The sequence below is a fragment of the Desmodus rotundus genome, chromosome 1, assembly GCF_022682495.2.
Source record: "Desmodus rotundus isolate HL8 chromosome 1, HLdesRot8A.1, whole genome shotgun sequence".
Taxonomy (NCBI): Eukaryota; Metazoa; Chordata; class Mammalia; order Chiroptera; family Phyllostomidae; genus Desmodus; species Desmodus rotundus.
In genome coordinates, this window is record NC_071387.1 from 169,430,716 (window position 1) to 169,457,940 (window position 27,225).

The following is a 27,225-nucleotide window of genomic DNA, read 5'->3' on the forward strand; positions in this document are numbered from 1 at the left end:
GAATTTCTTTGGGTTATGTGCTCACCCCCTCAGCAAGAGGAGGGCAGGTTGCCTGAGTTTGTGGTGTAACCAAAACTGTATCCAGTGAAGAATAGGTGGTCCCTCACATAAATTGGGGGTTTTGTTGCCAGAAGGAAGGATGATGGGCAGACTAAAATGAAGTAAGAGTTTAATAGTTTTATTGCAAAGCTAAGACTAAATTTAAAAAATACAGATACATGATTATGCAAATCATGAAGGTGGTAAGTGAACGTTTAAAGTGTGAGAAACAATGATGAAGCTTATACCATTTGTATCTCTCACCAGCTTTCAAAGCCCCAAAACATAGTATGTACTCATTATAGAAAAATTGAAAAACTGCAACAAAAGGAGCAGAAGAAATTTAGCGATAAATTAGGCAGTTACTTAGAAAGCTAAACATACCCTTACTATACGACCCAGTAATTGCACTCTGGGTCATTTATCCCAGAGAAATGAGCATGCAGCTTAAATATACATTTCGATTGACTTTTACATACACATTCTCCATCCAGATCAAGATACATAGACATCTGCAGCACCCTGGCAGGCTCCCTGGTGACCACTTATACACAATGCCCATATCTATCACCACAGATGAGTTTTGCCTGTTTTTGAATTTGTATATAAATGGAATCATTCAGTATGTCCTCGCAGGAGTCTGGCCTCATTTGTTCACATTACAGCTATGAGAAGCCTCTGTCGTGTGTGTAGAGTAGTTCCCTCTTTTTCATTGTTGCGTAGCTACCTGTCATAGAACTATACTGTATTTTAGTTATTCACTCTACTTTTCACAGACATCTGTATTACTCTTAACTTGGGGCTATTATGAATAACTGTGCCATAAATATATATGTATATATATCCATTTATCTCTATATAAATATTTATACAGATATATAGATAGATAACTTGGTGGTCACAAGCACTTATTTCTATTGAGTATATACCTAGGAATGGAATTCCTGGGTCACAGGGTCTATGAAATAGTTGTCTATTTCTCTCAATGTCCATGCATCATGTTTAAACATACATATACTAAGGTATGTGAGGGGTTTTCTAGGGCTTCATAACAAATTATCACAAACTTGGTGGCTTTACAACAACATAAATTTATTCTCTCACAGTTCTAGAGGCCAGAAGTCTAAAAGTAAGGTGTCAGTAGGACCATACTCCCTCTTAAGATGCTAGAAGAAAACCCTTGCTTCCCTCCTCCAGCTTCTAGTGCCTCCAGGCATGACCTGAGTTGTGGCAGCCTGGCTCTGTATCTCTGCCTTTGTCTTCACGTGGCCTTCTTTTCTCTATCTTCTTCCTGTCTCCTCTAAGGAATTTTGTCATTGGATTTAGAGCCCACTCTAATCCAGGATGATCTTGTATCTAGGTCTTTAATTACACCAGCAAAAACTTTTCCCGAATAAGGTCACATTCACAGGTGTCTGGTGAATAGATCCTTTTGGGGGCTACCATTCAACCCACTACAGGGAGTGTTTTTATTTTTACTTATTTATTTTTACTTTTGGTGGCAGAACAAATTTATTCAGCATTTTGGAGTGACAATATATGTTAAGGGTTTTTTGTGTTTTTTTTTTAATTTTTTGTCATTGTTGTTCAAGTACAGTTTTCTGCCTTTTCCCCCTACCCCTCCCCACCACCCCTCCCCACCACCCCAGCTCTCCCTGCCTCCCTCCCCCATTCCCACTCCCCCCTTGTTGTTGTCCATTTGTCCTTTATAATTGTTCCTGTAAACCCTTCACCCCTTTGCCCCATTATCCCCTCCCCTCTCCCTTCTGATCACTATCAGCCTGTTCTCAATTTCAATGTCTTTGGCTATACTTTGCTTGCTTGTTCGTTTTGTTGATTAGGTTTACAGGGAGTGTTTTTAAAAACAAAAATGGGAAACTTAGCTGTAACTTGATACTCTTTTTTTAATAACCATATCTAGAGGTCAGGACATACACAATAGGTCTGGCCATCACATGAATGTATAGTAATTTATCCAGTCATTTTCTTACTCATGGAAAACAGGATGTTTGTACGTCTTTACCACTACAAACAGTTCTATAATATATGCCACCACACTTACCCAATGTACTGGTGCTTTTGTTTCTATAAAAATGAATTCTTAAAGGTAGGATTCCCAGGGGAATGGTGTACATATTTATAATATTAAACAGATATTCCACAACAAGAAGGTAGTAGCACTTCACGGCCCCATGCCCTTCATAACATTAGATATTATTAATCTGTAGTCATTTTGCCAAACAGTGAAAAATGGTTCTCAGTTTGGGGTTTTTTCCCCTCCCTCCCCCTGGTTCTTGGTTTTTCATTTGTAATACTGTGACTGTGGATGTTGAGCATCCTTTTGCTGATGGGAGAGACCTGGTTCTTCTTGCCGATGCATGTAAGGAATTACAGATCAGCAAATCTATTAGCGAGCAGTCAGAGTTTATGAGTGACCTGTTTCCATGGAAGAGAATGAGCCTAGTTAAGGTGTGTACGTGGTGTGGGGCGGGGTGGGGGCGGTGGGCAGGGTATGAAAGGCATAGGTTCAGGGCAAACCTGGGCAGCAAAAGTAAGGGCAGCTGAAGGCCAGGGTGGCAAGCCCCCAGGTTGCCAGAGACTGGGTGGCCTGAGGCCAGGAAGCCAGAGAGCCAAGACAGCATGTCCTTTGTTCTGAGGACTTAGCCAGGATGGTTGTAAAAAAGTTACATGTTGATTGACGGGTAAAGGTGGTGCCAGCTTCCTGGGGGGATGTGACTACCCAAAGTTAGGTATGTGTGGGGTTCTGTTAGCCTGAATCCTTATCTTGCTCCAGTCTCCATTTGTTCATCTTGTTGTCAGACAGATACATGAGAGGAGGCAGTTAAGTTGGGGCAGTTACCCAAAATTATTTAGGGGCTCTTTTTTGGGCACTGTGGACCCTCTCCCGCATTTCAGGTCTTGGGATGAAAGCACAGTTTCAAGGCTTTCTTTCCCCAATAGTGGAAGTGCTACATAGAATTTCAATGGCTTCCCTTCTCCTGAGCTAACATAGTGTTTCTTGTGATGTTGGAGCACCTGGCAATATTATCGGACCAGGCTCAGGACTGCTGAGTTAGTGGTGAGACAGTCTCCCTCCTCCTCCCTGCCTTGGTTTGCTACTCATTCTAGGTGCTAAAAGGAGTTTGCTGGCAACCATGGTGCTAGATGCCAGCCAGTAACAGCAGTGAAGTCTCAGAGTTCTTCTCATGCTATCTACTGCCTCACTTTTGTATGTGTATTAGACTTTTGGATTTTTTGGTGTGAACTGCCCATGTTTTACCTCTGCTTTATGTTTTTTTATTTCTTTTAGTCTTCTCAAGTACATACTACTGTTAATATCCATTTTACAGTTAAAGAAAGTGAGATTGTGTTTAAGGAATTCTGCAAGGTCACCAGCTAGTTACTGGCAGTTTAAGGACTGAACCCAGGCAGACTGAGTACAGAGCTTCCAGAATTTAGGCTTATTTTCATATTTATTGGCCACTTTCCCCCTCTGTGAATAATTTGTTTTTACCTTTGCTTGTTTTGCTGCTTTACTGTTAATTTCTTTGACAAAGCTTTTTTTAATATACAAGGAAAATTAGTATTTTTTATGTTACAACTATTTTCCAAACTATTATTTGTTCTTTCAGTTTATGTTGCTTTTGCTAGAATTTTTAATTACATAATAAAATGTCTAGTTTCTAAGATACAAACTGACAGCTAGCAGATTTATCCAGTGTAACATGTTTTAAAAATTTTTTTACAGACATTTATTTTGCACAACTCTAGAGGCTGGGAAGCACAAGATTAAGGTGTCAGCATGGTTGGGTACTGGTGACAGCCCCCTTGTGGGTCGCACTTCTTGCTGTGTCCTCACCTAGAGAATATAACATTTTTTAATGAACTTGAATGCCTTTATTTGGGTGAACTAGGTGGAGTGGGGACAGTGGTGGAGGAATCGTCTTGAATTAACTAGTTACAGTACCCACCACCCCTTATTGCTTACTCCTCTGTGACTCATTTATATTACCTGCCTGACCCCCAAGAGGTATTTGAGTTTTCAGTCCTTGCATGGTTTCTTGTTTCTATCTTAAGATATCATCTATCCCAAGTTTATAAAAGTCACCTTGAATGTATTTTTTGCATATGATTTGAGGGTGGAGTTCAAACCGCACATACTGGATGACTAATTATATCTATGTCATTTATGAGTTATACTACCATTTGCCCATACCATCATTCAAATATTCTTCCAAAATGTCATTTGGAATTTTCAACTTTCTGCTGCTCTAACAGTTGGGTGTGCATTATCATACACCAGTCACTGACACATCTTTGATCTCCTAACCCTAGATCCAGAAGCAAGGTGATGTTAAGGAACTAATTGGTTTTGGCCTTGTCTTTCCTTTATTCGCTATTTCACAAGACTATTCCAATATATATTATTCAAATTGGAAATCAGATAATTAATTATTTGAATTATTTATTTGATTATGGGCAAGTTCCAAGAGTCCCTAAAGGCAGGTTTTTAGTATGAAAATTCCATATGCACCAAGATTGGTTCCAGTTCATGAAGTTCATGTTTACATAAATGCCTTCAAATCTAATGGAATGGTGTCCTTTGGAAATTCACTACATTATGCTTCTGAGTGCTTTGTCTATTATATGAAATAATTTTGTAAACCATAGTAATTCAAATATGGATGTCATCAACAGGAAAAAAGTCATTTCTTTGAAAAACAAAAATGCCATAGGTTCATTTTTGTTGAACCAGGTCCTGATAAGTAGAAAAACTTTTTCAACAGAGAACCTATAATTTAGAATTCTTTAAAAAGAATTCCTCCTTGAAAACATTATGCCAAGTGAAAAAAAGTCAGACACAAAAGGCCACACATTATATGATTCATTGTATGAAATACCCAGAACTAAGTAAATCCATAGAGACAGAAAGTAGACTAGTGGTTGGGAGGCAGGAGAGCATGGGGAATGACTGCGAAGAGATACAAGGTTTCTTTTTGGGATGATGAATGTTCTGGAATTAAGATAGTGGTGGTGGCCTCACAACCTTGGGAATACACTAAAAACCATGAAATTGCATGGCTTAAAATGGTGAAAAATCTAATTGAACTTTTAAAAAGTATATGTATTTCTTCTTTTTAAGCATTTTTATTTTACTTACTGATTTTTAGAGGGAGAGACGGACACGGATTTGTTGCCCCGCTTATTCATGCATTCAGTTTCTTCCATACGCTCTGCCCGGGATCCAACCTGGGCACCGTTATCTAACCAAGTGACCTACTTCGTCAGGGCTAAAACTCTTTAAAGCATTTTTTAAAAGTCTATTATTATTGGCTACCTCTGGACTGATTATTACTGTATTGCTTTACCCATGTTTTCTAAATCACCTGCAATGAACAAATAAATAAAATTTATTGCTCAAAACAAAAATACCCTGTTAGAATCACTCTACAACTACACCAAAAAGTGAAACAGAAGAACTGAGAGAATACAGAAAAGAAAAGCAATGAAACGATGTGAAGACCGCTCGTAGAGCACGCACTGAAGTCCCTCTCGGCCCCCCTCCCCCGCCCATTGCCCTTCAGGCCACCGTACTCTTCCGCTCCCAGAGGTCCTGGCAGCGGAAATCGTCATTGTCAGAGGCAGGCAGCCCACGCCGCGCAGCCAGTGGTATCCTCGCCATGGCGATGGGGGGAGGAGGTGGTGGCGGTGTCCCGGAGCAGGAGGACTCGGTGCTATTCCGGCGCGGCACGGGCCAGGTGAGATCCCAGCCGACTCTTCCTCCCGACGGGCCGCCAGTGCGGGCTCCTACCACCTGCTAGCCGATCCCTGCGTTTCTTCCCCAGTCGCAGGCCAGGACCTGGCCAGTCCGTTTACTGCAAGATTGTGATCTGCCTGTTTCTACATCCTTTTCCACTTGGGAACCTCAGCAGCAAGCTCCTTCCTCGCACCGCTTGGGCGCTCTCTTGGCTTTGAGCCGAGGCCCTACTGCAACTTTTTGGTTCGTCCGCTCTGACTGGTGGGCGTGTGTGGAGGCAGGCCAGGGTGAAGGAGGGAAAACAGGAGTCTATTGAAATGAGCCAGACTTAGATGAGGGTGTTAGCAAAGGAGAACAGAGTACTTGGATTCTAGATGTACAGGTATTTCGATGCCAGAGGCAACAGTTACTGCATACGGATTCAGTAATGGAGATTTGAGAGAGGAAAGTCAGGGATAAAACTTCAAGATTGTCCCCGACAGTTGAAAAGGTGAAGTTAGTTGCCCTCTACAGATGTGCTGAGATGGGGAAGACTGCAAGTAGAGCAGGTTTATAGAGGAGAAGATCAAAAATTAATTCGGGGTGAAATAGTAGGGGTAAAATCCGATTGGAGTGAGTCCGAGAGGGGGAGCAAAAATTCAAGGCAACATTTATAAACAGATGGTTCAAGGAGTTATACTGTAAGTAGAAAGTAGAGAAATTGGCCAGTAGATGGAGGGGGAAGTGAGATAAAGAGGATTATTAATTGTTTTTTGTTTGTTTTTAAGATGGGAGAAACATGTTCAGCATGTTTGTGAGCTGATAGGAAAGATCCAGGAAGGATGGAAGAATTGACAATGCAGAAGAGTTGCTGAAGTAGTGTTTAGAGTAGGTAAGAGGGGACAGATTTGGCCTTGTTAGGAACATTGACAATTAATGTGGCAAAAGATATAGGTACGGATCTGGTGGGAGACTGTGAAACTTCCTTTTTCCTTTGTTGCTGTGCTGCCAGTAAAAGAAATAAGGATCAACTAGGAATGAGGACAGGGCGGGTGTTGGAGGTTTGAGCAGAGAGAAGGTAAAAAGTAGGCCTCCAGGAGCGTGGATAAGTGTTGGACTAGGGACATGTAATGGAATGTTGCTAGACAACATTAAAGGTCTACTTGAGATATGTGATTCTGAGTTTGAAGGAGACTAGATGGCACAGTTGTGGTTTTCACCAGCTAAGTTCACTTTAGGTTTGTGAGGGCAGGCGCAGGGTAAACTAGGGTTGAAATGAATAGGGTCGTGCAGGCACACACCTCCTTTTACTGCACTTCACTGCATTGCCCTTCGCGGGCATTGCATTTTTTTCCAAACTGAAGGCAAGATTCACCACCTACAAAGACATTACAACTTGCTTTATCACAATGCTCACTTTATTATGGTGGTCTGGAACCAAACCTGCAATATCTCTGAGGTATGCCTGTAGTTCATACCGAGTACATATGAAGAGATGAGAGGGAGAGGTACAAGGGAACTATCTTAATGATTGACCATGGAATTTAAGCTAAGAAAGGAAGTGAGGATATTAGGACAGTGGCGGACAGTTTAAAAAGTGAGAGGACCAGTGTTTTGCTGTTTCAGTGAAACAGAATGATTGTCATCATCAGACTACTAGAAGGAATAAGTTGCAGACCCTAGAAGGTGGTGGTTGGAGAGTAGGATTTCTGGGGAGTTTGTAGTTACTGGTTTTGATATAATGAAAGCAAAGTATGAGAATTCCATTTGCTCTGCATTCTTGCTAACACTTCGTGTGTCAGTCTTGTGTTAATTTTAGACATTCTAATAGATGTGTGGTTGCATCTTGTTGTGATTTTACTTAGAAATGGGTAGCTGAGATTGGGTGATACAGACCATTGGTAGAGAAGAGTTTAAAGACCTGCAAGCATAGGGTATTGGAAGGATCATTTACACGGGTTTTTAAATAATCAAGAATTAGGAGGAGTAGTTGGAGAAGGTACTGGGATAGAAATCTCTGGGAATGAGGAGTTACGACCCAGATGTCTGTAGATGATGGCAGTAAGCGGGGTAGCAGACAGTGGACTCTGTTGACAGGATTTTTAAAGCTAGGAGTTTTGGGGAGGAAAGAGGGAGGATAATCTGGAAGTGGAAGTGAGGAGCAAGGAAGATTTCTTCCCTCCTCTGTACAGTGATTTGAGGGACATGAAGGAGAAAAATATTTCATCTGAGATGGCTGCAAGAAAGGTGGCATCCTCAGAGAAAGCCAGATTTTAGTGACAGCAAAAAGATGAAAGGAATATTCAGAGAAGAGGTTAAAGATGTGGGTTTGGAAGTTTATTGGTTACCTAAGAGAGCAATGGAAATGTCAGTAGTTGAAAAGTGGGACAAGATGGCAGAACCTGAGGAATAATTTCAGAAACCTTGGCTACTGGTAGTGACTGAGAAACAAATATCAAGGCAACTCTATTGGTCTGTTTCAGTTGCTGTGTAACAAATCACTCAAAAATAGCTTGAAACAATAATCATTTTATTATTTCTCATAGTTTCTGTAGGTTAGGAATTTGTGAAGGCCTTGCTGGGCACTTCTCCTTGACATCTTTCATTTGGTTGCATCCACAAGTAGCTCAAGCTCCCAGAGCGGGGCACTGCAGCTAGGGATCGGCGAGCCATTTCCTTTCTACACACAGTCTCAGGGCTTTTCCGTGTGGTCTGGTCTCAGGGTGGGCTGGTTTGGGTTTCCTCACGCCCCTCTGTAATCCTCATCTCTCCTCATCTCCTGTCCCCAGACAACTGCTGACCACTTTTTGTCACCATAGGTTCACTTGCATTTTCCAGAACTTTATAAACAGAAACTAGGATTTTATAAACATAGCGTCTTTTTTGTCTGGCTTCTGTTACTGAGCATAGTTACTTTGGGTTTCACCTATTATGTTGTGTGCAGTTGTTCATTCCGTTTTATTGCTCTGGTATTCCATTGCATGAATATACTAAATGTGTTTATTCATTTACTTGTTCACAAACATTGGGCTGTTTTCAGTTTGGGGCTGTTACAAATAGAGCTGCCACGAGTATTAGCACAGAAGACTTTGTATGAACACGTACTTTTCTTTCTCTTGGGTAAACACCTATGGACATGTGTTTTTGTTTCTGTTCGATACATACCTATGTCATTCTTTTAACTCTAAGAAGCTCTCAAACTTTTTCAAAAGTGGTTGTACCATTTTACATTTCAACTAGCAATGTATGAAAGTTGCATTTGCTTCACAGCTTTGCTAACAGTTGTTATGGTCAGTCTTGTGCTGATTTTAGACCTTCTAATAGATGTACATCTTGTTGTGGTTTTAAATAGCATTTCCCTGATGATTGATGATGTTGACCATCGTTTTATGTGCTTATTTGCCATCCATATATCTTCTTTCACAAAGTGTCTGTTCAGATCTTTTGCCCATTTTTTAATTGGTTTGTTTTGTTTTGTTGAGATTTGAGAGTTCTTCATATGTGCTAGATACAAAACTTTATCAGGCAGGTAATTTGTAGACATTTTATCCCAGTTTGTGGCTTGTTTTTTCAGCCTCTTGACAGTGTTATTTAGACAGAAATTCTTAATTTTGCTGAAATCTAATTTTTCAGTGTTCATTTTTGATGGTTCCTTTGTTGTAGGCTACCTAAGGTTGCAAAGATTTTTCTTTTAAGTTTTATAGTTTGAGGTTTTACATTTAGGTCTACGATAAATTATGAGTTAATTTCTGTGTATGGCTTAAGACATAGGTCAAAATTCATTCTTTTGCATAAGGATTTCCATTGACCAGCACCATTTGTCAAAGCTACTGTGCTTTCCCTGTTAAATTGCATTTGTATCTTTGTTACAAATTAGTCATGTATATGGGACTGTTTCTGACTCTTGATTTCGTTGCACTGGTCTGGTCTATTTGTCTACCTTAATGCTTTAAAACACACTTTCTTGATTATTGTAGCTTTAGAGTGTACCTCGAAGTCAGATAATGTAAGTCCTTCAACTTGGCTTAGCTTTTCCAAAATCGTTTTGGCTGTTCTAGGCCCTTTGTATTTCCATTTGAGTTTTAGAATCAGCTTGTCAATTTATATATTTTCTTTTTCTACTAGGTCTGCAATTAAGTGTATTTGATGCTAACAGTTTTGGTTTCTAACCTAAGCTTTCCATGGTCATACCTTGCTTGGATGAAGCTTATCTTTAGTAGATGTCTCTGGAAAGGCGAGTAAGTACAGTATTCTTAACACATTTTAAACTCAGTCTTACTACTGAAGGACAGCTAGGATATATACAAAATCCTTGGCTCATACTTTTTCCCATAAATTTCTATGAAAAACTCTAATACTAACTGTTTTTCTTTTATTTTGTAAGTGACTTGCCTTTTTGCTTAGAGGCCCTGAGGACTTCTTTTTTAGAGGGTTTGTTTTGTTTTGTTTTTTTGCTTTTATTTAGGGGTTCCATTTATATAGATGTTAAATATTCTTTGCCAATTGTTTATATTTACCACTTCATTTTTAATTTTTACTCCTTTGGGGTTTTTTCCTATGTCTTCATTGGTACCCCTTAGATTTTCCGGTCAAATATTCCTTACTTTCACTTTAAAAAAAATCTTTTTCTTTTTGCTGCTTTAATTGGGTGAGTTCCACTGCCCTGTTCTCAACCTCACTGATCTTTCCACTCTATCTAGTCTGCTGTCGAGTCCCTCTAATATATTTTTCAGTGCATTTATGGTGATCTTCAGTTATGGGACCTGTTTGCTACTGTTTTGTGTTTTCTATCTCATTATTGTAGCTCTCACTATGCTTATCCATTCTCCTAAGTTTGGTGAGCATCTTTATGATTATTATTTTGAACTCTTTATCAGGTACCTCACTTATCTTTATCATTAAGGATTTTTTCTGAGTTTTATCTTGTTTTTTTGTTTTGAACATATTTCTCTACTTCTTTATTTTACTTGACTCTTTTGGTTTCTGTGTATTACATGAAACAGCCACCTCTTCCGGACTTCAAGGAGTGGCCTCATTTAGATGAGCCTTACCTTTCAACCTTGCCCTAACTCTGAGTTGTCTCTCAAACCATTAGGTGTGTACAAAGACTTGTCCATGTCCCAAGGGTGAGAATTTAAATTAAGTCAGTAGCTAAATTGAGGCTGATTGGAAGCCAGACCCGCAGGCAACAGTTTTTAAAGTATGCAAACATACAGGCCTGTGAGAACTCAAGTGTAACTTCCCCTGCTGGCCACCAGAATCAGATGACCTGAAAGTGTCCCCTCGACGCAAGTTGCAGTAACCCGGGTGCCAGAGAAGTGCATAAGCTCATTTCTAGAAGATAACAGTGAGCTGCAGCGAGGCAGAGGGAGAGAATGAAGATGGTGCCCAGAAGACACCACCTGCAAGCCTCTATCCTGATTAAGTAACCCAGCAGGTTCCCAGATCTGTGTTTAATTAGATGCCTGCCCCTGGTAGGGGGTGTGCCTTAAGATAAGCGTGTGAGCCTCTTTACGTTAAAGCCTGGTGCCTCTCTGTTGGCTGCCTTTCTTCTGTACAGGCCTGTGGGGCAGGTGATTCCTTTAAGAGCCTTCACTTAGTTTGCTGTTCTTTGTGAGTCTGGTAGACATGAGCCCCCTTGGTTTTCAAAGCTAGATGTTTGGGGGGCTCATCTCAATATAGGTCTTAAAAGTTAGGATGTCCATTATGGGGTTCAGACCCTTCACTCTTCAGGGAAAAGCTGGCCTTCAGTTCCTTCCTGATTGTGGATTGCTGCCTGAGGGTTGGGGTCCATGGTAAGATTGTGTCTCAGCCTCTCCCACCTGCTTTGATGTCAGGTTTTTTTCTCATTTGCTCAATGTGTAGAAGTCGCTCCATTAACTTAGGTATTTTTCAGAGAAAATTGTTCCATACATAGCTGTAGATTTGATATGTTCGTGGGAGGGGGTGAGTTCAGAATCAGCCGTATCTTCTTCTTGAACTGGAGAAAATCCATTTCTTTCCATTTAATTAAAACATTTATTGTTTTATTGTTTGCACGTCACATATCAATATTTGATTGTATTTTTCCATTCTTTTTTGTTTTGTGTGGCAGTATGTCCTAAACCCACGGTCTCCCTTGAGAACAGGTAGCATGATTTTATACCTCTCAGTGACTAGTGATTGGTGGTAGTGGGCGCTCAAAAATGTTTTTTAATTGAATTATGTTGAAATTCTACTAAGCACTCATTAAATTTAAATTCAAAATTAGAAATAAGTTTTAGATCTTTTCCAGATTACTTAATATCAGATGTTTTCCCACTAAAACTAAGCCCTTTATCTTATCCTAGATTTGCCAAACTGCACCCATTATCTGCTCTTAGAAAAGATTGAAATGTGAGTCACACTTGAACAGACCCACTTATGGCGGGCAGATGGGGATTGAATCGTGGAGCATGCACTTCATGGGTACCTCTTAGGACATTTCCATGTGTGTAGCTCTGGGGGTAATGTCACATAATCTCTAAGCAGGTAGGCTCCTTCTGGTTACACTTAGGATTTTAAAACTTATTTTTAGTTTAATTTTATGTTTGGATTAAGATAGCTCTTGGCACTAACATACTTTTTTTGATGAAATCCATCCAAACATGAATTGTTTTTATTCTTTACTCTTCCCAGAGTGATGATTCTGACGTTTGGGATGATACAGCACTGATAAAAGCTTACGATAAAGCTGTGGCTTCATTTAAGGTATGAAATGTTTACCTTTTTCATTGATAATATTTACAGTAAATTGGTAAAGTGCATATTGTTCTAATTTTGAAGATTAAAATATAACATAGGTTAGTTAAATATTTTCCTTTAGAAGTTGGGAGGTAGCCTGTCTACATGTCATCCCCTTAAGAGGGGTGATTTAACTGGAATTTTAAACATTTGTTCCTTTTAATGTGCTTACATTGCGTAAAACTATGGAAGTCGTCTAATTCAGATTAGTCTGAATTATAATTTTTAAACAGTTAAATCTTTATTGAAATAATGATGATAAATAGCAATAGTGCAGTGATTAATACTTTTAGAAGCTTTACAGTATTCTAGGCACTCTTCTAACTGCTTTACATATGTTTAATTAACTTAATCTGCCCCACATCCAGTTAGTTGGGTGTTAAGTCAGATGTTCCTGGTGGTAGGAATGTACAATTCTTGAAGGGGGTGTAGTCTGTTTTTGTGGCCCAAACAAGACATTTACACAGTTGTCCAACATCATCCCTTTACCCACTGTCGGAGGTATTTGGTCTCACTGAGCACCATGTGTGAGCCAGCAGTAGTCCAGGCAGAGAGCATGCCCTCGTACAGAACACCACGCATAGAGCCGCTCCCTTCCTGTAGTCATTCCTGTGCCGTGAGGTGGAAGGACCAAACCTGTGTGTCATGCGTGACACTGAACTCTAACTTTGTCGATAGCGTGGGTTCCCGTAGACGGGTAGATTAGAAGCACGCTAACGCAGGGAACCCAGAGAGCTCTGTAAAATGCAGATGAAAATGGGGCCGGTGCGTCATGGTGTAAGTGATATTGCAGAGGGAAGTGGTCTGAATAGAGAAAAAAAACCAATTTGAGGGAAAATAGTTTACTTTTAGTTGTGTTGAGTTTGAGGTAAATGTGAAGATATAAAATTGGTCATTAGAAATGTTGGATTGAACTAAGGAGAAAAGTCAGAGCTGGATAATAGCTTTGGAAGTCTGTTTGCATAGAGGTTGTAACTGAAGTAATAGCAGTACAGGTGATCATAATCAGGTCAGGAGGACAGCCAGCTCCGGGAATGCCCAAGTTTAAGGCTTGACCAGAGAAGCAGTAAGAGCACTGGGGCCGTGCACTGATATGTCATCCAGGCTGTCAGGAATACCAAAAAGGAAGGTGATCAGCTGAGTCCTGATGTGAACAGTTGAGAGTGAGGAGACTTGATTAAAGGGTTTTTTGTTTTTTGCTTTCCAAAGAAATAAAAACAATAATTAATTTTGTTTGTGAATCCTGACGGTTACAGGCCATCTCCGTCCACATGGCATCAGCTGGGGTGGCTCACCTGGGGGGTGAGGGATCTACTTTCATGGTGGTTCACTCACAAAGTTAGTGCTGACTTCTGCTAAGAGCTCAGCCAGGGCTTGTCTTCGGGGCCTCTGCTCTTCAACTGAGCCTCTTCACCATGAAGGGGTCTTTAGAGCTGATAAGCAGGTATATGGTGCCTTTTGGAGCAGTTTCCATAGTGTGTGGGAGGGTGAAAAGAGAAAGTAGAGGCTATCTGAGGGGGTGGGGCTTTGAGACCAGCTTAGAATGACTGAATTATATTGTGACTTTGTCTGAATCATTCTGTAACATGTACATTTCTGTTCATATTTTCATAGCATGCTCTGAAGAATGGTGACATTTCTGAAGCTTCAAATAAACCAAGAGGCACGCCTAAAAGAAAACCTGCTAAGAAGAATAAAAACCAGAAAAAGAATACTACAACTTCCTTGAAGCAGGTTATTTTAAAACATTGAGATTTAACTTCAAAGAATTTCTTCCTATTGTTTATTAAATAGTATAAAATATCTTTAACTTAAATGATTGGTACATTGGTTTCCGTTGACATAATAATAACATTCTTAAAACTATTAAACTTTATTGTTTATTGACATGCTTGTCAATAAAAGCATAAGGAAAAGGAAAAGTATAAGGTGGGACTCAGAAACACTAAACTCAGGACATGTTTTCTTTACTGGGGAGGCGAGGGTGGGGGAGAAGGCAGTGCTGTTGGGAGGGCTACCTGAGGGCCTTAAACTGAATTTGGCAGTATTTTACTTGTTAAACTGAGAAGTGGGTATCCTTTTTCTTTTCTTCAAAAATCCTAAAAATATTAATACCCAGAAACCTAAAATTCTGACTAGAGTCCTTTCTGCTATTTAAAATCGTAGACCTGGAAGCTAAATATTTCGGTGTCTCATTAGTCACTTTAGTTTCATTACCAAGGGGGAAGAGAACTGACATTGGTTAAGCATTTGCTATATGCCAGGCCAGAGGGGCTGGACACCTCATACCTTCCCTGCTTTTATTCTTCACAAGTGAATGAGGAGGATTGCATTACGTCCACTTAACAGATGAGGAAAGTAAGACTCATAAAAACCTGTCCATGACTATAAAAATGGCAGAATTTATATGACAGGATTATACTGTGTTTATATTGGAATTCAGATTTACGTATTTTGGGCTGCAAGTTTTTTTCACTGTGTCTTTCTGCCTTCCCGATCAGTTAACTGGAGACTGTCCCCTCCATCCCCTTCCCCACCCCTCCCAAACCAAAGTAGTAATTTACCATCTTTAAAAGAAATGTGCATGTATCTGTGTTTGTTTTTGTAGTGGAAAGTGGGTGACAGATGTTCTGCCATTTGGTCAGAAGATGGCTGCGTTTACCCAGCTACCATTGCTTCAATTGATTTTAAGAGAGAAACCTGTGTTGTGGTTTACACAGGATATGGAAATAGAGAGGAGCAGAATCTGTCTGATCTACTATCCCCAGCGCCTGAAGTAGCTAATAATATAGAACAGAACGCTCAGGAGGTGAGAACACAAACTGGTTGTCAGTTTGATCCACCGAGGCATTAAATTTTCCTTAATGATGCCTATAGAACAAAAAAAAATGTGTGTTTTTTTTTTTTTAAGAATGAAAATGAAAGTCAGATTTCAACAGATGAAAGTGAGAACTCCTCCAGGTCTCCTGGAAATAAACCAAATAACTTCAAGCCAAAAGCTGCTCCATGGAACTATTTCCTCCCTCCGCCACCCCCCATACCAAGATCAGGACTGGGACCAGGAAAGGTAACTTCTACACAGAAAAGTTTCCCAGGAAATAATTAGTAACACCGAAACATTCAACATATATTCGAACCTTCCATTAAGGAAGTTGTAGATTTTCCCATGAAACTTTGTAGCTTTCTGTAGGTGTTACAAATACACACTTGAGGATTCTTCAGAAAGGAAGTGATAGTCGTGCAGAATAGTTTATAATGAAAAGCTTTTTTCAACTACTCTTACGGAGTATTAGGTATTAGACTAATAATTTAATGAACTTAAGTAGAAAGTATGATATTTTATCAGCTGACTATTCTGATAGTTCCCCAGGCCACTTGTGTAAGATATAAAAATTGCAAGTGAATACAGTACTTGCATCTAATACAAGTAGAATCCTAAAGGGCTCCCAGGTTGTTTTATAGAGGAAATGTAAATACTGTTTTTCTTTATGCCTCTGTTGGTTATAAGGAACAAACCGATTTAAAAAGATCTATGTTTTAGGTTATGGCGTGGAGCCCAGGGAGGTGTGTCCCTGTCTGGTTGTTAGGTATGAAGCAGTGATTTCCCTGGAGGTCATGGTATTCAGGAAATAATATTTTTAAGTAAAAATATCTAGCATGACTTACTAAAACTTTTCCTTAAGATTTTCTGTGAAGTCTTTCTTGAGATTTATATCGTTAGTTTCTAGAATGATCAACCCTGTTAATTTATGTATGTGTGTCTGTCTGTCTGTGTGTATGTATATATATTGCTTCATTGGTCTCAGGGGGCTGGTTTCTCTTACTAAGTAAAAGGTCTACTAATTTTTACAATACATGCTCTAAGTTAGCATACGCAACTACTGAAAGGACGTCTATAAAAAGATTATACAGTCTAGTTAATGAAGTTGTGGGGGATATGGTGGTTTATTATTGAAATATCTTGCTAAATACACTCTCTTGATTTATTAGGTAATTAAAATGTTTTCTTACTTTGATTTATCTCCCTGAATGTGTATAGAAAAGAAATGAAAAAAATCTAGATTTGTGATTCTGTTTGACTTCAGCATTTGGTACATGCAATTCTATTAAATCTTTCTGACTTGTTATCTTAATTTTTTTGACATTAAATCTTTTTTTCCTGTTTTCATATTGAAATCGGTAATTCTTCCTATGAAATACTTGTTACAGTCAGGTCTGAAATTCAATGGCCCACCACCACCACCACCTCCGCCACTACCACCACACTTCCTGTCATGCTGGCTGCCTCCATTTCCTCCTGGACCACCAGTAAGTAGCAAAGGAATTCTGACTTAACTTTGCTTTCATACATAGTTTGGGGTTTAGCAGAACATAGGTGATTAGGAATGTCATTTTAAACCATCCCTAGGGCCAGGTTTTAATGGGTAAAAATTTGAACTAAACCTTGGGTACTTTAATACCGTTCTCTACCAGACTTATTCCTCTTATTGCCCCAGCTCTTAGCCCTATATCGCCTGCTTCCTTCCTGGCAGAAATTGTATCTTACTCTATAGGAAGGTAGTTCCTACTTGAAAAGATTTAATTATACCACCCATAAGGATTTATGTTTTCTCCTTCCAGGTGTGCTTGGGTATTAGCTTCTGATCAAGTAGACTGTCCAGATATATAATGATAGACTTTAGGTAACAACAGTAGGCAAGGTACAAAGACACTTTTTGGCAAACTGTGTTGGGCTGGGAGCAGTGCAGATGTTCTACCCGAGGTCTTTATTTGAAATGCTGTTTGGATGTTTGTTTGTTTTTTAAGGAAAACCATCAAACTATTGGGTTGGTCAAAAAATCCATTTGGTCTTTTCCTTAAAATAAAAGACACATTTTTCCATTTTCACCAATAACTTCATTGATTTAGATATTTTGAGTATGTTGGCTATCTCCCACATGGTATAATGTTGACTGTTATTTGGTTGTTATTGACTTCAACTGGTCTGCCCGACCATGGAGCATTGTCCAGCGAGAAATCTCCAGCATGAAACTTCACAAACCACTTTTGACACGTTTGATCAGTCACAGCACCTTCTCCATATACTGCACAAATCCTTTTTTGCATTTCAGTTGCGTTTTTACCTTTCTTGAAATAATAAAGCATAATGTGTTGAAAATGTTGCATATTTTCTTCCATCTTCAATATTAAAATGGCTACACAAAAATTCAGTTTTGATAAGTTTTTTTAAATGCACGCTGATATGACAGCTGTCATGATACAGTCTAACAGAATTGTTTACTGGTAGAGCCTTCTTATGGAAAACACCAAATGAACTTTTTGGCCAACCCAGTATTTGTGCTTGGTCTTCCAACCATGGCTTCAAAATGGAACCAGAAAGTAGTTCTTAAAGCAAAATGTTTAAACATTTTTTGTGCCCTATTATCTTTTGAATGTTGTTCAGTTTAATTTTGTTGGCCTTTTGTTGTTGTTACTGGTTGGCTTTTCCCAAATGTCAGGTTTTTAAAAAATTTTAAGTAGATAACATGGATTTAAACATACAGTTAATATCCAGCATTGTCTCTGTAAAATGGATCTCCAGACTTCACATTTTAAAGTATGTTTTTCTCCATTTCCAGATAATTCCCCCACCACCTCCCATATGTCCAGATTCTCCTGATGATGATGATACTTTGGGAAGCATGTTAATCTCTTGGTACATGAGTGGCTATCACACTGGTTACTATATGGTAAGTGATCACTCAGCATCTTTTCCCAACACTGTGGTTATGTGACTTTGTTGTACTTGTGATTAAAAAAATGATTTGTTATGTTGAGCAGATCCTAAGGGTTAGGAACTACCTTAAAGTTTAAAAAGTACAGCTTTTTGTTTAAGGCTTATATTACTCTTCTGTTGTCCCTACCAAGTGTGATTGTAGTGCATTTAAAAATCTTTCATGTTATTAGATTATTTTGATTATAGGCTGGCACTCAATCTAACGAGCCACTCCAGCCAGAGCACCATTAATATTCTTTTTTAAAAGCTACTCTTCAGCCCTGGCCAGGTGGCTCAGTTGGTTGGAGCACTGTCCTATGTACCAAAGTGTTGGGGGTTCAATCCCCAGTCAGGGCACATGCCTAGGTTGTGGGTTCAATCACCGATCAGGGCGCATAAGGGAGGCGGCTGATCAATGTTTCTGTCTCACATTGATGTCCCTCTCTTTCTGTCTATCCTTCCCTTTTTATTCTCTAAAATTGGTGAAACATATCCTCAGGTGAGGATAATAAATAAACAAACAAACGTTCATTGATTCTAGAGAGAGAGAAACATTGATGTGAAAGAGAAATCAGCTGCCTCCCGCGCACACCCCAATCCAGATTTGAACCTACAACCCTTTGGTGTACAGGATGACGCTTCAACCAACTGAACTACTCAGCCAGGGCAAAGTTCCCCTTTTAATGACCAGAAAGATAAGAGTGACAAAGTAACAGTTTATTTGTTTTAAGACCAGTTATCTAACTATCTGAGCTTCCTTCTTCTGCACTTCAGATTTCTCTGCATATTTTTAAATTATGAAATATTTTAGAAATCAATATGTATAACATAAAGTTTTGACATAATTTATGTTTGTTTTCAAATTTTTTAGACAGAGAAAGATAGAGCCAAGGGCAGGGGAATTCATTCATAGCTCTGTTACCCAGATTCACTGTACTTTGGGTTTTTTTTTTTTTACTTATTTTAAGGTCCATATTATGTATAGGTTCATGGTTTTGTTTGTCAGTTTTACCACAGTCTTAAGTTGATATGGATCTTACTGTTTTCTGCTTTGCTAGCTCTGGCGACAGTTTAAAAATATGAATGTATTGTACTAATGTGTTATATTTGACTTGAAGGATGAAATGAATGAAAATTAGAGTTAACTAAATTGTATTTATAAACATCCTTATTGCATGTATTTGATTGTACTATGTTAGTAAAGCCTAGCAGATTTTCAGTGGACTTCTAACTGTGGTTCTGGTAAACAAAGTACGGGTGTTGCCGTGTCTTTCATGAGTTCATGCACCGGTTTTGGGAAAGCTGTCTTGTCCAGAATATTCGCCAGAAATTCAGAGCTACCCTATGACTAACTTGTTCCAGAGAAGTGATCTTTACTTTTATGAATATTGTTTGCATATCTACATAAATTAAAGTAACAACATATGCTTATATTCAGAAATATGAAGAAATCGTAGTTTCCTAGTTCTTGTATTTTTTTTGTCTCTTTGAAAATTTTACCACTGAAAAGCAGCGACTACTCATTGTCAGGTTTTCCAACAACTTATCAGAGAGTGTTGCCCTCAGCTAACAATCCTTAACCATTGCTCCACAGGAGCACATGTGGTGGACAGTTTGCTCCCTGTTCAGGGCAGCCAGATAGGATTTGGGTTTACTTCTGCCTTTTCTCTTCCTAGAGATCCCAGCAGAATGCAAATGACTAAGAATAATGTTAATGGAATAACATAAATTGGTTATAACTTTGATACTCATTAGTAACAAATCGCTATTAATATGTCTTATGACCTATAAGGTATAGATGAGTAGTGAAATGGAGAGCTGTTACACATGTAGAAGGCATTAAGGCCAGGTCGTTTGGGCTAGGTTTGACCAGAAGAACAATAAATATTTACTAATTTTTTTTTTAACTTCTAAAATGTTTTTGAGTACTGATTTTTATTGGTCTTTTCTTAATAAATGAGTGTGACAATTAGATTTTTTTAAAAGATTTTATTTATTTCTAGACAGAGGGGAGGGGAGGGAGAAAGAGAGGGAGAGAAACATCAGTGTGTGGTTGCCTCTCGAGTGCCCCCTACTGGGGACCTGGTCACAACCCAGGCATGTGCCTTGACTGGGAATTGAACTGGCGACCCTTTGGTTCACAGGCCAACACTCGATTCACTGAGCCACACCAGCCAGGGCGACAGTTAGATGTTTTATTTGATGGAAATAAGGTGTGTAAGTGTGCTCTTGAACATCATTGGACTGAAATCAGCAGAAGTGAAAGAAGAAAATTTCTTAATTACAGCCTAATTGTATACTTTGGGATCACTTTTAAAGCACCTTGGAGGGCTATAAACTTATTTCCCAATGACATTTATTTTGTCAAATAGAATGAGTAAAATATCTTATGTGAAACAAAATGTTTATTTACATCTGTATAAAATCTGTATGCTATTCTTTTAAATTTTTTTATTTTCCTTATAGGGTTTCAAACAAAATCAAAAAGAAGGAAGATGCTCACATTTTAATTAAGGAGTAAGTGTGCCATCATTATAGAAGGGACTCTACTGTGTAAATTTTATAGTTTGTGGAAAACATTTTTTAAAATGTAATGTTAAAAAGTAGAAAATTAATATAAAACAATATTAAAGACATTTTGATAACAGAACTATTTGATAAAAGATTTATATATATATATCCCCTCTGGAATTCTCATGTTATCCAGACATCATTTCACCAAATACTTGCTGGCGGTGGTGTGGAAAGAAAAACATACTGTTCAACAAAGACATCCTTAGAATCACTGACGAAACTGCATCACTGTGGGCAGCAGCCAGACGTGCCTTTTCACTGGGGAGGTGGCATGAAACCACTGTTGCCTATGATGTGCTCTGGTCCAAAAGTGTAACAAAGTTAATCAGGCCTTTAAGATGGACTTCCCATTTGCCAGAAATACTGGGGACAGAGCAGCAAGTTAACTGGTACTACATGCACATACAATGATCAGACAGCTCCACAGTGCGGAATGTTGTAGAAGGTACCTGGCGTTTCTGTAAAAAGTCAGTGTCACGAAAGAAAAAATGGCATGGAATGGGTTACTATGTTAGTTTAAAAGTGACTTGAAAGACACACAGCAAATACAGTGTGGTATGTTTCACCGGACCTGGTTTGAAAAGATGTGGGGGTTGAGGAAATTTGAATATGGATTGGATTTTAAATGATATTAGATAATTATCGCTAATTTTATGAGCTGTGATAAGGGTATTATAGTTTATAGAAGAATATCTTTTTAAACTTGTATACTAGAGTATTTATAAGTGAAGTGTTAGAATGTCTCTTTGTAAACATTTAATCCTCCCACAAGGACATGCTTATTAAATTCAGACGGTGGGGGTGGAGAAACATCAGTGTGAGAGAGAAATAGCGATTGGTTGCCTCGTGTGTGCCCTGACCAGGAATCCCGCCCGTGACCTTTCTGTGTACAGAACAATGCTCCCAGTGTGTATGGCTGTTGAATCTAAGTGGTGGTTGTGCATGGATATTCATTGTACTGTTTTTTCTATTTTCTGTGTATATGAAATTACATAATAAAAATGTTCAATATTTTTAAGCTAAATTAGTAAAAGCTATATGTCTATCATTATATTCCTATTCCACATAATTACACTTCAGGTCTGTATTTGTCTGCATGACGGTATGAATGCCATCATGTATGTCTGTGGCCCCACTTCACATCACATTTTTAATGCTTTTTCTTTTTCTGTCAGATTGCTGACATGTTATGCCATTATTTCCTCAGTTCACTAGCTTTCGGCATTCTGGGCAACGTTACAGAAAATGCCTCCTTATATGTAGTCATTTGATTCTATTCTGTCATAACCTTAAGGTAAACTTCTGTGTTGTGACTGACAAAAATTAAAGATATTATGATTTTTGGTAGATGTTTCCATGAAAATAAAAAAAAAATTTTTTTAGAGAGAGGGGAAGGAAGGGAGACAGAAAAGGAGAGAAACATCAGTTGGTTGCCTCTCACACACCCCCATCTGGGGACCTGGCCTGAAAGCCAGGCATGTGCCCTCGCTGGGCACTGAACTGGCAACTGTTGGGTTTGCGGGATGACCCAGCCCAATGAGCCACACCAGTCAGGGCTTGAAAGGCATCTTTTAAAAAATATATCTCCTTTTTGATTTTCAAAATGGGAGATGCATTTCTGGGAGGGCATTTTTTTAATTACATAAATCACATTTGAAAGTCTAATTGCCTGCACGGCATTCTTTGATTAAAGTCTTTCATTCAGTTGAAGTTCTTCAGCTAGGTTATTCAGCAAGTCTGAAAAGGTGAGTAGAAAAATTAGGCAGGTGGTGAAGTGGGTTAAAATATCCTAGTCGGAGAATATACAAAGCCAGAAGCATGTATATTCTATAAACAAATCCTGCAAGTAGGTGAATGGTTTTGAAAGTTAATTGTAAGGGAATATATGTAACATTTTGAATATGTCAAGTAGTATATTTGGAATAGCTTTTGTAGCAACTAGTTTTCGAGGTTTGAAATTCTGATTTTTTTTATTACTAGTTATTGTGACACATAAATTTACCTTTTATATTTTAAAATGGTGTATGATTGTGAGTTGAGCTATATTCCACTTTAAATAAAACCAGTACTTGGTTTCCAGGCAGAAGACAAAGGCTAAGCAGTGTACTGAGCATTAATGAGTCTTTGGGTTTACATAAAGACTTCTGGTTAAGAGTTAAAAAAAACCCTTATTTTATAAATCTTGGTTTCAATAGACTCTTAGGTAACTGTTAGTTTGCATTTTTATTGTAAGGGAAACTAGAAACCGCCATGTGAAATTTTTCTTCCCTTTAATAATAGTTTTTTTTTTTTTGAGGGACTACTGTGGTGTGCTAGGTGTAGTTATTTCGTTTAATCTTTATAGCACCATTGAGTTAGATACTGTAATTATTCCTATTTTACAAATGAGAAAGGCTCCCACAAGTGAAATGACTTGCTTTTGGGCCACATAGTAAATGGTTGAACTCTGTACAAACCACCCAGAATTCTCTCTTCAGCTCTCAGTAGCCCACTTCACCCCAACCCCAGCAACTGCTGCTTCCAGACTTTGTGGAGTTTTGTCCTACATAGGAGTAATTTAGGGTTTGGACAAGGACCTAAATGGAAATCCTACAGAGATTTCTGGAGATTCTTCTCTTCAAATTGCTCCCCTTTAGGCCTTGCCTCCTCAAATTCTAGCTGTCTGTTCTAAGGCCCAAACTACAGTCTATTGATTCCACCCAGGAAGGACAATACTCTTGGCTCAGATTCACCTTCCGTGCTGCAGTGTGAAAATTGTGTCTAGCCAAAAAGGGATGAGCGTGAAGCTCACCTTAGGTGTTTCTTTTTCTCAAGGATCTTAGCCCTGCGCTGTCCATTGCCTAGTGCCTGAAAACAGTTGTATCATTCAGGGTGGGGCAAAAGTAAGTTTACAGTTGCTCATACGAGAACTACTACAATAATTAACAAGTAATAATGCAAGAATAACCTTTGTTTCCTGTACACACAACTGTAAGCCCCTTCTTGCCCCACCCTGCATGCTGTGCCCCGTCTCACAATCCCTGTCAGGAAAACAAGTACACTGGCTGCTATTCTCCCTATTTTGTAACAAACGTTTTATCCTTTTCCTCACAAATGTGTGGTGCAATACACAATTCATTGCATTGCCTTCCCATTTTGGAACAATTAATTTTCAGTTGTTGCATGTTTTATTTGACAGTCTAAGGGAAAAGAGGCCAGTGCCCCTGACTCAGGTATTGCATGTTTTAAAAATTCTTGCGGCACACCGGTTGAAAATCACTGGTCGGTTGTGTTGTGATGGTTATACTACTCTGTACTTCTCAAGTATGTAAGATTGATATGTTAAATTTGGGTTACTATGATATTTCTAGATGGCAGTAATCTGTTTTTGGCTTTTTTGTTTAACATAGTCCCATAGAATTATTTTTCTATATAGATAATTAATTTTGTATATTGGGCTTCGAATTCTAAATAATTCTGTAGATCTTCAGTGTAGTCATATTGCTTCGCCAAAATAATAAACTAATTCATAATACCTTCATTCTCATACTTACCTAATTGTTAGAGTATCTACTTGTTATAGTTTAAGAATTTTTTCATTGTTATTCTTTTTTGTAAAATAAAAGTTTTAAAATTTGAATTAGTACTCGGTTTATTCCTTTTTTTTGTTGTTTTTAACTACATTGTTGCTTATTTTGTATAGCAAACAATCTGACAGGAAGATACATTTAAATGAAAATAAGACACAGAACTCTGTATTACGCTGCCTGCTACCTGTGTACATATGTATTTACATACATGCATACCCTTTAGCTATCATCTCAAGGTGGTAACTCAGGATACCTCTGAAGAGGGACCAGAAGACAAAAGCGTGGGAGGGAGACTTCACAGAATACCCTTTTGTGTTTTTTCTATTTTTGTGCTGTGTACATTTATTGACAATTAAAAAAATAATATGTAAAAAATCAGGTGAGATGTATCTATCATTGTTATTCTTTTAAACTTTAAATTTTTTGTTTTTATAGGTAATTCATACAGTATTTAACAGGTAAGTGCTTTTTCTTCAGTATTTCATGTTTATAGTGAGATCCATATCAGTATATAAAACTATCTTATTTTAAACAGCTGCAGGATATTCTTATATATTGATGTATGTCATTTAAGCTGTTATGGACAGCAGTTTAGGCTGTTTGCATTTGTTTGGTATTCTGCAGTCATTATTCTTTTTCCTAATGCTTTTTGTAGATAAATGAATACATCTCTAGGATAATCTAAATAATAAAATTAGAATCTAGAATTTCAGTCTGGAGTTAGAACTGCTGGATTGAAAAGGATATGCATTTATAATTCTAATAGATTTTTGTTAAATTGCTCTTAGTAGAGATTGTATTAAATTTCTACTAAGCACCACAAAAGGACACCCCCATTGTATCAAAATCTAAAATTGGGTTGAATGGACCCAGATGATATCCCAAGGGTTAATTTCTCTCTACTTTTTAAATAAGTTTTTTTAAAATTCCTTGTCAATTATTTATTAAAATGGCTCTTTTAAGACCATACATTTCCCTCTGAACAATGCCTTACTTGTAGTCTGTAGATTCTACTATGTAGAATTCTTATAATTTTCCAGATACTCCAAGTTTGTTTCAAACTCTAGAAATGTTTAATGCTTTAATTTCTAGGTATTTAGGAATAATTTCTGGTTTTATTGTATAGTTGGAGAATGTTGTTTGTATTGTAATCTATTGTTGTAAAACTATTGTTTTTAACAGGGTTTTGATCATTGTTTTGTAAAAAAGGTCAAATACCAGTGTTCCTTAAGTCTTTTAAAAAATATTCTTGCCCATTTACTCTTCCAAATGAACTTCACAATTAATTTGTTTATGTAACTATTCCATGAAGATTGAAGTTAGTATTACATTAAGTATTTTAGCAGATTTTTATTCTCTTCTTTATGATTTTTATAAGAAAACAGGTTTTTAAATTTTATAATTATATCTAGACTTTTTTCCTTTCAAATTAAGGTGCAGTTCTCTCCCAAGGAGAAAAGAGTATTTTGATGTGCCCTGGTCGATGTGAATGGTTTTCCATCATTTTCTTCATGACCACTGGGCTGAGTGACACAGTCATCTGCATTTGCCCTTGCCATATGTGACTCATTCTTCAATAATCAGCCAGGCATTTCTAGGGAATAACCACTGAATAACTGAACAGTGGAAATGTGAGAAACTAAAAGAAACTCAAAGTCACATGTAATACAGAAAAGTCAATCTGTTAACACATTTGTATAATGTAACTTTCTTAGTATGTTAAGCTTTTTATTAATGCCTTTAAAAATAAATGATAAATTTTTTTAATCTTGACTATCTGAATGTTTTTCTTTGGAATATATATGGTGAGGTAGAGTCTGTAGACAGAAAACTATTCCAGGTAAAGGGGTAGTATTGTAAAGATACAACCAATTGTAAAACAATATTGCTGACAATCCATGGTTAAGAAACAAGGCCTCATTAAAGCTGAGAGTCACAAGGACTGGACCTGGCCGGCAGGAACCAAGGCTCTTGTTTCTTGAAGGGCACATTATCATTTGCCCCCCTGAACCTGCTCTTGTCTGCCAGCATCTCTCTCTCCTGGCCTCCTCCACGTGCTCATCATGCACACTGCCTAACAGGTTGCCCAGGCCATTCTGTCTTCATCACTGCCTTGTAGTTCCATCTGTCATCATTTGACTGGGTCTTTGTCTCTCAGTTCAAATTCTTAGGAGAGACTGGAGATCATACTGTTTCAGTTTAGTCTAAGGTTTGGTGTCCATGGCACCTGGGATTCTTTTAGTCCATTTAGCTGTGGGAGAAGAGGTTAATATGATAAATGCTTTCTCTTTCAGAGGTTTTATGTGGGAAAACCAAACATGTCTACCATATCAGTAGCTGCCCAGTACATAGCTATATAGAATAAATGGATATTTGATATGTGGTAAATAAGCTTTGCAGAATGGGTTGTTCTATAGCTTAAGCTTTCTAGTACAGGTTAAGTCTAGTTTTATCATTTTTCATGACAGCCAGTATTTTATATATTTAGCATATTTTAGTTGCCTAAATATGAGCTGGGTTAAATTTAGTTATGAGGGCAGCTTGCTTACTTCCTAAGATGTTTTTGGATGTTAACTTCCCTTAATACCTAATACAGTTGGAGAGTGGTTACGGGTTCAGCAAGTTATTCATTTCAGCAAATCTTATTTAACTTTGTGTGCTAAACACTATTCTAGTTTCTTGGAAGACAGACAGCAGTGAACAAGACATAAACATTCCTGCTTACAGTGGTGGGAAACCGCTGGTAGTGAGCACGTGCACTGCACAAGGTGGCAGACAGGGATCCGTGC

General features: G+C 38.2%; 1 protein-coding gene across 3 annotated transcripts; it reads left to right on the top strand.

The window, feature by feature from the left end:
* The first annotated feature begins 5,689 nt into the window (after positions 1-5,689).
* On the top strand, positions 5,690-26,209 carry LOC112321098 (survival motor neuron protein). Of its 3 annotated transcripts, XM_045186351.2 has the most exons (11): positions 5,712-5,798; positions 9,902-10,014; positions 12,434-12,505; positions 14,153-14,272; positions 15,147-15,347; positions 15,450-15,605; positions 16,748-16,846; positions 18,157-18,267; positions 20,760-20,810; positions 24,872-24,894; positions 25,871-26,209. In XM_045186351.2, exons 2-9 carry the CDS (start codon positions 9,997-9,999, stop codon positions 20,805-20,807), a joined length of 825 nt encoding a protein of 274 aa, XP_045042286.1. In that variant the 5' UTR covers positions 5,712-5,798; positions 9,902-9,996; the 3' UTR covers positions 20,808-20,810; positions 24,872-24,894; positions 25,871-26,209. The 3 variants fall into 3 exon arrangements, with proteins under 3 accessions (XP_024434319.1, XP_053768839.1, XP_045042286.1); XM_024578551.3 differs by lacking the exon at positions 9,902-10,014 and having other exon boundaries at positions 5,690-5,798; XM_053912864.1 differs by lacking the exon at positions 9,902-10,014 and having other exon boundaries at positions 5,690-5,798; positions 14,153-14,267; positions 15,145-15,347.
* The last annotated feature ends 1,016 nt before the right edge of the window (positions 26,210-27,225 follow it).

Excerpts from the sequence above, each read along its gene's own strand:
- LOC112321098 (XM_024578551.3), top strand. The coding sequence starts at position 5,721 with ATGGCGATGGGGGGAGGAGGTGGTGGCGGTGTCCCGGAGCAGGAGGAC. Across the intron at positions 5,799-12,433 it reads TCCGGCGCGGCACGGGCCAG|AGTGATGATTCTGACGTTTG; the intron begins GTGAGATCCCAG and ends TACTCTTCCCAG. Across the intron at positions 18,268-20,759 it reads ATCACACTGGTTACTATATG|GGTTTCAAACAAAATCAAAA; the intron begins GTAAGTGATCAC and ends TTTTCCTTATAG.